The 10838-nt window shown below is 37.2% G+C and overlaps 2 protein-coding genes and 1 pseudogene across 5 annotated transcripts in view; all 3 read right to left on the bottom strand.

The window, feature by feature from the left end:
• The window catches only part of LOC103557632 (UDP-glucuronosyltransferase 2B31-like), an 88929-nt gene extending 88593 nt beyond the window's left edge, over positions 1 to 336 (bottom strand). For both annotated transcript variants that reach the window (XM_070614758.1, XM_070614756.1), the window contains exon 1: positions 92 to 336. The gene's annotated coding sequence lies outside the window, so the exon portion shown is untranslated. The remainder of the gene's footprint in view (positions 1 to 91) is intronic.
• The window catches only part of LOC103542078 (UDP-glucuronosyltransferase 2B31-like), a 46119-nt gene that overhangs the window by 29386 nt on the left and 5895 nt on the right, over positions 1 to 10838 (bottom strand). The window contains exons 3-6 of one of the 3 annotated variants that reach the window (XM_070614759.1): positions 10549 to 10680; positions 8498 to 8585; positions 7273 to 7492; positions 3665 to 4172 (exon numbers count right to left, since the gene is read on the bottom strand). In XM_070614759.1, the coding sequence (XP_070470860.1) occupies positions 3893 to 4172; positions 7273 to 7492; positions 8498 to 8585; positions 10549 to 10680 (720 nt within the window). In that variant the 3' untranslated portion in view covers positions 3665 to 3892. Of the gene's footprint in view, positions 1 to 3664; positions 4173 to 7272; positions 7493 to 8497; positions 8586 to 10548; positions 10681 to 10838 lie in introns of those variants that run through there. The other 2 variants (XM_070614760.1, XM_070614761.1) reach the window with 2 other exon arrangements.
• Positions 419 to 3143, bottom strand: LOC103542080 (adenylyltransferase and sulfurtransferase MOCS3-like; annotated as a pseudogene).

The following is a 10838-nucleotide window of genomic DNA, read 5'->3' as shown; positions in this document are numbered from 1 at the left end:
GACCCCCATTTCAGTTGGGCTGAGTCCGAAGGATGGTTATAGCAGTATTGCCCCCGCTCCGGACCTCACTCCTCCAGGGAGGGCTGCGTACCTTAGGTTGGCTCCCACCTGGCCAGCTGAGAAGCGCCGCTGCTCCCAAAGGTGGCTTTTCCTCTCTGGCCAGAGTCACTGCCTCTTCTGCTTTCGTCAGGACTGTCCCTGTCATGGGGGTTCTTTTTATCCAGTTTTCAGTTTTCAATCCAGGGTGATTCTTCCCAAAATTGTTGAAACCTGGTTGTGTTCATGGGAGGAGGCGAGTTCAACGTCTGTTCACAGCGCCATCTTGACGAGAACTTCAAGGCACCTTTCAAGTGCTGAAAACAGAAGGCAGTTCTCATAAACAGTATTATAACCCATTTATAACTACATCAGCCAACGATTAAGATAAGAAAAGCTCTTTATAAAAAGAAGTCCATGTATTCACAGATATTTTAGAATCCCAGGTTCTTCTGTACATTATTGAAAAAAATGCAAATAAGTATATCTTTAAATGCTGTTTCTGAAAACTGTCTGGTGTTTTCAGCACTAGAAAGGGTATCTATATAATGTAAGTAACAGGCTTTTGTGTTTTAAGCTGTAGATTATTTGCCTGTCCTGCTTTTTTTTCCCACTGCCCCAACCAAAACTGTGTCCCAATCCTGCATTATATGACAATCCACATCTTTCTCAGGTCAGACTATACCAGCCAGCTTATAACTTCAGAAATGTACCATCTCTTTTGGCAGCCTGCTCCATGATGCCCCCCCACAACATCCTGGACTGTTAAAGTGACTAACTCTTGGACTGCTGTCAAGGACTGCAGAATCTTCAAGGCTTTCTGAGAGTCATCATATGGACATCAAATCATATAAATGAGGAGAGCTGTCCCTTCCTGTGCCCTGCTTCCCTTTCTGGATTGCCTCTCCTAAGTGTTTAAGGTTCTCTGCATCCCTCCGTTCCAAATATTTCAAAGGGATGTGTAAAGCATGAGGCAAACGACAGATGCCCACAGCCACTTGAGGCCTGATGTCCAGCAACAGGTGGAGTGACCCAGAATCAGGAAGTTGCTTATAGACAGTGACAAAAACTTGCTCCTCTGGGCTCAGCAAATGCAAGAGGCAGTTCTTACTGGTGGCTAGGAGTCACAGAAGGCTTTGTAGTACTGCAGGTAGTGACAGTGGCTCTGCTTACCAAAAGCTGGACAGTTGGGCCTGTGGCTCCATAGCAGAATACAGCAGAAATGTCTTCCAGTGGCATCAAAGAGCAGCAGGATGCCACTGTAACAGGGACCCAACCCTGCAGTGATAATCAACACTTGCAGCGATAAGCAGCACTTCCAGCCTCTGCAGGCAGCGTGGTTCTCCAGTTGCTACACTGAGCACCCGGCCATCTGCGCAACTCTTCACCATCTCCGCTGGAGGCAGTTCCTTGAAAATGCCGCGAAGGCCAGGCCGGCGGTCACAGAAGTAGACTGTGACTTGGCCCTGGAAGCGCAGGACGTTGGCCAACATGAGAGGCCTGCCAGCACACAGGCATCGTTAACCAGGTAGCAAATGGGCACGCTGTCCCTGCAATGAGCCGCTAAGTCACATTGGTGGACCAGGTCCAGGTGCCATGGGTGATGTGAGCGCCAGAGAGTATCGCGCTCAGCCAAGGGCAGAAACAAGGCAGCGGAGTCAGGTGGTGGCCACAAACACCTTGGGCTGCCATGCCAGTGCCTCCGCATGCAGCACTTGGCGGGCCAGGTTGCTCATTTCTGCTAGCTTGTGGTCCACAAGGCCAGTGCGGCTATATCAGCTGCTACCAGGTACTGAGCTGTGGAGACCCTAGCCCAATGCAGGCCAGGACCAGCACGGACGCTGTCGCCAGGCACAGCTGTCTGGGCACTAGCTGCCGGCTCTGTGCATAACTTCATCTCTGGATAGGGTGGCCTTCAGGGGCAGGCTGACACCATACCCAGCTGCTGTGGCTCCTGCTCCACCAGAAGAGCCGCTCCCAGCCTCTGCTTCAGGGAGCTCAGCTCTTCCTCATGCTGGGCAGTTTCAGCCTGCAACGCCAGGACTTCCTCCCTGGAAGCAATGGTGGCCTCTGTCCTCTCAGATTCTTATGTTTGATATATCTTCTGTGGGAAACAATTTATTGGCATTGTTTACATTTTCCTAAAATCAGCGCCTTTTGCCATCGTTTGTGGCAATTTTGTGGAAAAATTGGCAAGTTTTTGGTCTGTGAGTTGCTTGTTCACATCCTCCACATAATTTCATGTTGAGCTGTTTGTCTTTCTGTTTGTGCTTTGTAATATTTCTCACTGGACAATGATTACAAACCTTTATCTGTCACGTGTTACAGGATAGATTTATGGAAAATTAATTAAGCCTATATGCTTGACTTAATATTATCTACTATGACACTGTATTATTTCTATAAAAGTGTGCCAATTATTTAGATGAGTGGCATGGAGATCTGAGGTGAACTTTTCCTATAGATCCCCTAATATCAAAGTTTCAATGTGTTTTTGAAATAAATTCATGCCTGCTGCTGGAGAATGTTTGTTGTCAGACTTTAATGATGTTCTTCTTGACCAATAAAGGTGGGTATGTCTTTCTCACTTGGACCACTTGGATCCTAAAGTGATTCCTGGATGCATATGTTTTAGAAGGGCCTTGAACATCCCCGTGGTTTGATTTTCCTCTTTACATAAAATTTACATAATTTTTGTATTCTTTGCATTGTTATTGATTATGATCGCTCATAGTGTGCCTAGGTTTAGGAAAATGATGGTGCGTTCTTTTTTGTCATGACAAAGGATTTAATGTTTCCATATTAGGTCAGTGGGAGGGATGAGACAACAGGCTTCTGAGGACAGAGAAGGAATGAGACATGCTGATCTAGTGTGGTTGTATAGAAAAAGAATCATTATTTGAAACTACCTTCAACGAACACATTGAATTGCTCACCATATTGATGAGTAACTGAGTGACGTTGTGACTTGTTTTGAAGAAGTGGATATATGTGTGTGTGTGTGTGTGTGTGTGTACACATACATTTGGAGAGAATGATAATTCAGTAATTCCTTTAGAGTCTAGGTTCTATATTATCAAACCTGCAACTTGGAACTTAACATGCATTTTCAAAGCCCAAAATAACAGTGAAAGCAACCAGGTGAATCTTGTGAAAGCTCTGTGAGGTAAAGAGAAAAAGCTAGTGAAACCAAAGTCTTTCTTAAATAGCTCAGTTGTATAATAGGAAGCAGATAACAGTTGTTATATTTCTAAATCCACATACATTCCACTGGGAAAGGAGTTAAACTGGATAAAGGCAGACAATTTGCCATGTCTTTAGGGAAGGAGTGATGCTGAGGCTGGACGCACAGTAAATCCAAGTAGCATTAGTGATCTTCCAAAAGGAAATGGAAGGGTGAATCATTTTACACAATTCTAACTATGTAATAGTTTCTTTAGCAAAAGATAAAACTACAAAATCTGCACCAACATGAAGTTAAAATATTTGGGTATTTGCACAATAATACTGATATTTTGCATAGACTACTTATGCTCTTGTATACATGTGCAATGTTTGAAACATAGTTAAGCACTATAATTTTTTGGGTGTAACTTTTGAATTAAAATAATAAATTTCAATATACTCATAGTTTTATTTTCTTTTTATTTTTCACCTCTTTTTATTGTTGGAATGACATATTTCTAACTCTTAACCAGGTAGTAAATTTCTTGAAAATAAATTTTGATCTGAGAAGCTAAACTGTGAAAGATTGTTTTGTCACAGGAGAAAGGGATCTTTACAGCACAACTTCTTGCTGGAATTAACTGGAGCAGTCTCATCTATGAGGCATCCCAGCTTTAGTCCTCAGATACAACTATTCCCTTTTTTCCTTCTTTCCTGTGTTAGCAAGCTTATGGCAACAAAACAGACAACATTTTGTGATGACAAATATAGTAGTTGCCACACAGGCCAGCAAGAAGCCAATCACATCTAAAGAGTGGTACTGGTACCAGGTGAGACTGTAGGAGGCTGGCCGCAGGTGTTTGGCTCCTTTGTGGCGCATGACAAACTCGATCCAGAAGACTGCTCGATCTAGAGGCTTCACTGGTTGATCATGTTGAATTCTTGATAATTTCATAGCATTCTCTTTATAGCTAAAGGAGAAACACAAAGATAGCAATTTGAAAGGAAATTAATTTGCTTAAGCATATAATTCCCATGAAATATATATATATATATTTATTTTTCTCAGGAAGATTGGCTCTGAGCTAACATCTGTTGCCAATCTTCCTCTTCTTTTAGCTTTCTTTCTCACCAAAGCCCCAGTACATAGTTGTATATTCTAGCTGTAAGTCATTCTAATTTTGCTATGTGGGGTGCCACCACAGCATGGCTTGATGTGCAGTGTGTAGGTTCTCACCCAGGATACAAACCAGTGAACCCCGAGTTGCCAAAGTGGAGCATGTGAACTTAACCAGTAGGCCAGGGAGCCGGCCCCCATGTAATATTTTTGAAGTGGTATATATATATAATTCAAAATAAATGTTAAGATCTACATTTTTATTTGCAGAAGATCTATATTTTTATTTTGGTCTTCATAGTAGTTTGGTTTTTCAAATCGGATTTTCTGATGACAAATATTTAAAAAAGTGAAGGTGAAGTTAAGGGGGAAAGTAATTCTTTTCTAGCGGAGGAAATGATAAAAGCCATTCTAAGAGCTATAAATCAGATTGTGAATGCAATTTCAGGATGATGCTCTTAAAAATTTTAAATAGGAATTATGTCATCGTGGATGAAATTCCTCCTTACCATCCCTGTGCTTCGACTCTTCTTTTCATAACTCTACTGTTTATTTTTCACCCAGTAGCCAAAATGATTCTTTTCAAATACATGTCAGTTTACCACACTTCCTTGCTCTAAGTTTACATAAGGCTTCTCATGCTATTTAGGATAAATTCCAAATCTGTGCTTTGGCTTACAGGACCTACTTGAACAGACACTTGAAAACCTCTTATATTACTTTGTCCCATGCACACTCTGTTCTGGGCACACTGGCCTTCTAACTATTTCATGAAGCTGCCAAATGTGTACCCACCTCAACATCTTTGCACTTTCTGTCCCTTCTGTCTCTCTCCTCGAGCATCATTCCCTGAAACCCCCCAAGCCTTTCATGGAGGCTTTGACTTCAGTGTCACACCTCAGAGAGCCTTTTTCTGGCCATACTAATAGTACCCCTAGGTACTTCTTCTATATTTTTTCAGTTTTTTCTATTTTATTTCTAGATATCTAAATATAATGCATTTGGCAAAATATGCCTTTTAGTCACTAATCCCTTCTACAAATCATTACTTTTGACATCACAGATTAATTTTTCTGGTTATATTTGGAGTCATACAGTAATACTCATTAGTTTTTGTCATTTATGTAGCAGTTATTGGTGAATTGCATTGCTGTATAGTATTCAACATCTGACAATATCACAGATTATCTCTTCGTAATGATTAATGAACATGTACATTGTTAATAATATTTTGGCCATTTTTGCTAATGCTAATATAAATATTACTGTATATGTCTTTTGTTTTACATATTATACATTTCTGTTGTGTAATCCCTAGAGAGAATTGCTGAGAAGGTGCATGCATGATTACGATTTCTTTGTTGACTCTGAATTATTTGAAATGTATTGCTTAAGTTTTAAAATTTACAGGAATTTTTACATCTTTTTTTCCGATGTTTTCTAATTTAATTTTTGTGTGGCCAGACAATATGCTCTTTATAATCTGAAAATTTTCAAATACTAAGTCTTAGTTTTGGTCCAGACTGTAAGGGCATTTCCATGCTATTAAAAAATGTATTTTTTCCCATCATTATATGGATATAGATATATATATAATTATCAAATAGGTTATATTTTATAATTTTCTTCTCCAATTATTTTGTGTACTTATCTATTTTGTCATCTTTTTCTATATTACAGAAAAAGGTCTTTAACAGCAGCTTATTATGTCCATAGATTTGAGTGTTTTACTTTTTCTTTTTGTCTACTTTTAATTTGTTTATTTAGAGGATTTATTAGTAGATATTACAAATTAATAATGTGTATTGTTTTGAAAGATTAACCTATTTATCATTATAAGTATTTATCTTTTATTTTAGTGGTGTTTCTGGTCTACTGTGTCTGGCATAAGTATAGCTACATACATCGTTCTTTGATTTCTGGTGAGAGGGATTTTTTCTACCTTTGAACTTATAATCTTTTTGTACTCTTCTATTTAAGCATGTCTTGTAAATAGTATATATGGTTAGTTTTTAAAATCCATTCTGACAATTGTCATCTTTAAATGATTTAGTCTGTTTAGATTTACTGTAAGGACTGACACTTTTATATATATTCACCCAAAAACTTAGACAGCAAGGTTAATAATAGCCAAACATGTTACTATCAAAATATCCATGAACTGATAAATGGATAAATAAAATGTGGTATGTCCTTATCCTAGAATATTATGCAGCAATACAAAGCTACAACAGGGAAGGAAGTCAAAAGCATTATCCTATCTGGGAGAAGTCAGCTGTAAAAGGCCATATATTGTACGATTCCTTGTATATGAAATGTCCAGAAGAGCTAATCTATAGAGGCAGAAAGGTGAATTATGGTTGCTTGGGCAGGGGGAATAGGACGTCATCTCTAAGTCATGTTAGGCTTCTTTTTGTGGTGATGAAAATGTCCTAAATTTACTTTATTGTGATGGTTTCATAGCTCTGTAAACATACTATATATATTTGAATTTTATAATTTTAAAAGGTGAATTTTGTAATATGTAAATTATATCACATTATAAAATCTATTACAATAATGATAATAAAATCAGTTTTTGAGAGCTAAAACATTTAGTTTCAGAAATTTTAGGTGCTGAATTGAAAGAATTTATGATATTTCTTTTAGTTCATTATTCTTTCCTTCTCTGGTTCAATCATGTTTTTTGAAATGTGTTCTTCTTACAATTACTTATGTAACTTTACATTATTCGAGGAGAAAATTGTTGCACCAGGTGCTTACCCATTAAATCTATGAGGTTAAAATATAGCTTGGAAATAAATGTCTGGGTGAAAATAAGAGTAGATTTAATGGGTTAAATCGTGTTAATAATTTCATAATTAGCTTCATAAAAATGAGGTGAAACTCATACTCTCCATTAGCAAAAGAACCTGTCTGTAAATACTACCTATTTAAAAAAATGTGATACTCACAATGGGTCATTAATGACTATCTTCAATGCATTGAGCAAATCTGTACTTGTCATTGTGTTGAAGTCCAGTCTAACGGCTGCTCCCTTGGTCTTCATGTGAGCAATATTATCAGGTTGATCCGCAAACAAGGGAATGCCTACCATAGGGATCCCATGGTAGATCGCCTCATAGATGCCGTTGGCTCCACCATGAGTTAGAAAGGCTTTGGTTTTTGGATGACCTAGGATTGGGTGAATTTCAGCAAATTATTATCAGTTTTAGAATAAAATGAGAGTAGGGAAATACAAGGCTCTAAAAGAGGCATTGTATTCTAGATAACAGATTATTATACACATGAAAGTACATTAAATTGTCTTTCAGAGCTAAAAGGAAGAAGCACCTAAGTCTCCTGGAGAGGTAAGTGAAGGCTATGTGGAAGATTGGTGTATTACTTAAGACTTGAATAATGAATACAAGATTACCATGTGGACAAAATTGAAAGAGAACATGCTGGATAAAAAAATGAATGCATGGAACAAAAAGGGGGGGCGGTGATATGTTAGAATATATTCTTCCACAACTAGAAGGACTCACAACTAAAATATACAACTATATACTGGGGTGATTTGGGGAGGAAAAACAGAAAGAAAAAAAAAGAAGATTGACAACAGTTGTTAGCTCAGGTGCCAATCTTTAAAAAAAAATACATTCTTAATCAAATAATAAAGTCATTGCGTCTGATACGTAGTGGGTAAAGGCAGGAAGAAGTTGATGGTGGTACAGGAATCAGAGGAAGGAAAAGCTACACTTTATCATGAAATGTGTTATTACTTCTGAAAGAGATTTGGGTTTTTTTCTCAAGGAAAATGGAGAGTCACTGGTAATAAAAGAGGAAGTAATATTTGCCAGTGACATCTGATATACCTCCATAGTGGGAGAAAGGATTGATTTGAAGGCAGAATTAGGAGACACAGTGACAATCCAGACAGGTGTTGAAAAATGCTCTGTCACAAGTAATGAAATAAGTAAACTTTGATTCTGACATTAACGAGTGTGACTGTGTATAATAAAATGTCAACTATTATGTCTTATTCTTTCCTCTAGGACTGGGGAATAAGTATAAGTAAATGAATTTTTCTTTTTGAAGTTTCTGAAAGTATATGTTCAATAAATTTGTTTCCCAGTGAACTGTTATCATCTGATTTGGAGTTACTCTCATTTGAGTGTTTGTTTTCTAGAATCTTACCAAGAAGGTCATTCTGGGGGATCCACTTATAGAGCCGAGTGTTTGGCCCTAAGGTATCTGGTTTCTTGCTATCAAATCTCCATATCACCTGTTAGAGTAAAGAAAATACCTTATCCCATGAGTCAAACATCTGAGATATAGCATGTTAGAATATAAATAGATTGAGACATCTAGTTAAACCTGTTCATTATGACAGACGAGGAAATGTGGAGAAGACATGCTAAGTAATGAGAACTACTAAAGCATTGATATAATAAGAATACTCATCTTTCATATCCTTATTTTATGTTTAATCAAGTGTGAATGCAATCATGATGATTCACACTTGGATGAGACAAATGAGGTTTTCAATGACAAGTTCAAGTACATAAAATCTTATTAGGCAGTCATTATATTTCTAGTGCAAAAAATTGCAAATTCCAAATGATCTGCTAATTTAACTATTTATTATACTAGCTCTCAACTTCCATATTTTATATTAACCTGTTGATTTCTTTTTGAGTGTTAGGAGAAGTGGCTTATTAATATCCACTTGTTCCATTAATTATCTTATTAGAGTTTTGCGTCCTTTGATTTACAAAAGGGGAAATGTATGTAATCAGCTATTTGTGAGAACAAAATAATTTTGATTATTAAAAATTCATTAGTAATAACAAATAATTTCTGCTTAGTAAGGAGATTTAGATTCTTTTAAATTACTAACTATTAATCACTACTTCCAGGAAAAATTTTGAGTAGTAATTTTTTTGCATGAATCCAGAGTACTATCACTATTTTAAAAAATTATTTAAATGTTGAAAAGAGGAGCTTGTTGGTACTTCACAAATAACAGTATAGCTGTTGCAAAAAATCAAAATCATGGTGATGCTAAATTTTATTCACCTGACTATTAACACTTTAAGGATGCACTCCAAACTTGGACAGCATTGATTAATACGGTTTCTTATAGCCAAGCCACTTCCCAGTCCAGTACCAAAACTAGGTAAATATTTTCTAATTCCCAAGCAGTCCTTGTGAACTAGATTCTAAATTATCAGTCGTAACAACTATTTGCTATGTGAGTATTGAAGTAATTTCAATTCTCAGCAAATTAGCATAGATGATAAGGAGAAAGCCGTATCAGTTAGGAAACTAAACAAATACCCAGACTCCTTGTAAGTTCTATGTATTAGAAATAATTTACTACCATATTTTATGAATACAAGAACAAGCTAGCTTTGCTTCTAGTTGACTCTTTTTTTTTTTGTATTTCCTTCTCCTTCAGTCAAGAGGAGTTATTATTGGGATGGCCTAGAAGCAGAGTCCTTGTGGGGCCACATTTTATAAACCACAGAGTCACCTTAAGTGCTGGACCCAGCTACACCTTTTCTCTTTCATATTCCTACTTCAGACTTTAGCAAAACCCAGTCTACAAGGGCAGTTATTTCTGTTTGTCTTTTTCAGGTTGGTTTTTCTCTTTCTCTAAATCATTATGACTGGATAGGTACCTGGATGCAGCTTGGTGAGCCTTGGCCATCCTTTCTCTGTATAGCTCCCTGAAAAGCACACTGAATAAGCCTATTCAAAATTTATGGGAAGTAAAAGAGGCCTGGATTACCTGGCAAACCTAAACAGGATGACTTTTAGACTTTTATCATTTCTTGTTTAATGTTACTGTTAAAATTTAACTCCTTTCTGAGAACACCTGTAGTCTGTACAGTGCTCTCAGAAATCTTGCAAGGAGAAGGAACAAATGACAGGGCAGAATTTGATGATATGTGTACTTGTCCTCAATACCACTGTAATAACAAAACTTCACACTGCACTTTGTAAATTACTTATTTCTGATCTTAAAGTTAATGCAAAAGTTATTTGCAATAAAAAATATCCTCTGCACTATTAGCACCTGCTATGTATCTTTTCTTTTTTAAACTAATATCTGAGATAAATTGGTTTTACCATAATACAGTGTAGTTTACCATTCACGCAGGAAATTTCTGTAATCAGACCCTTTTCAAAATTTAACAGATGATGCATTAAACAGTTGTCTGCTGTAAGGTACTTTATGTTACCTTTTGTGGAATCTGGGCAAGGGCTGATGCAATCACATTGGCTCTTTCTTCTGTCATGTTACTGACCATTGACCCCAGAGTAAACACCACAATACCATTTTCTCCAGAGCTCTGGGCAAGCTCTTCCATTTCCTGTGAGGAAACCATTTGCTCCATCATGAAAGAGCAACAGCATAGCAAACACTGTTGAAAGGGTTGGTACAAACAACTAAGGAGAGAAAATCATCTATTATCAGGAATGATCAGAGTAGTGCCTGTTTATTTTTAATAGTGGTAAAATACATACAACA

Source organism: Equus przewalskii, chromosome 3, assembly GCF_037783145.1.
Source record: "Equus przewalskii isolate Varuska chromosome 3, EquPr2, whole genome shotgun sequence".
Classification (NCBI taxonomy): domain Eukaryota; kingdom Metazoa; phylum Chordata; class Mammalia; order Perissodactyla; family Equidae; genus Equus; species Equus przewalskii.
This window is presented reverse-complemented; position numbering and strand designations above follow the sequence as displayed.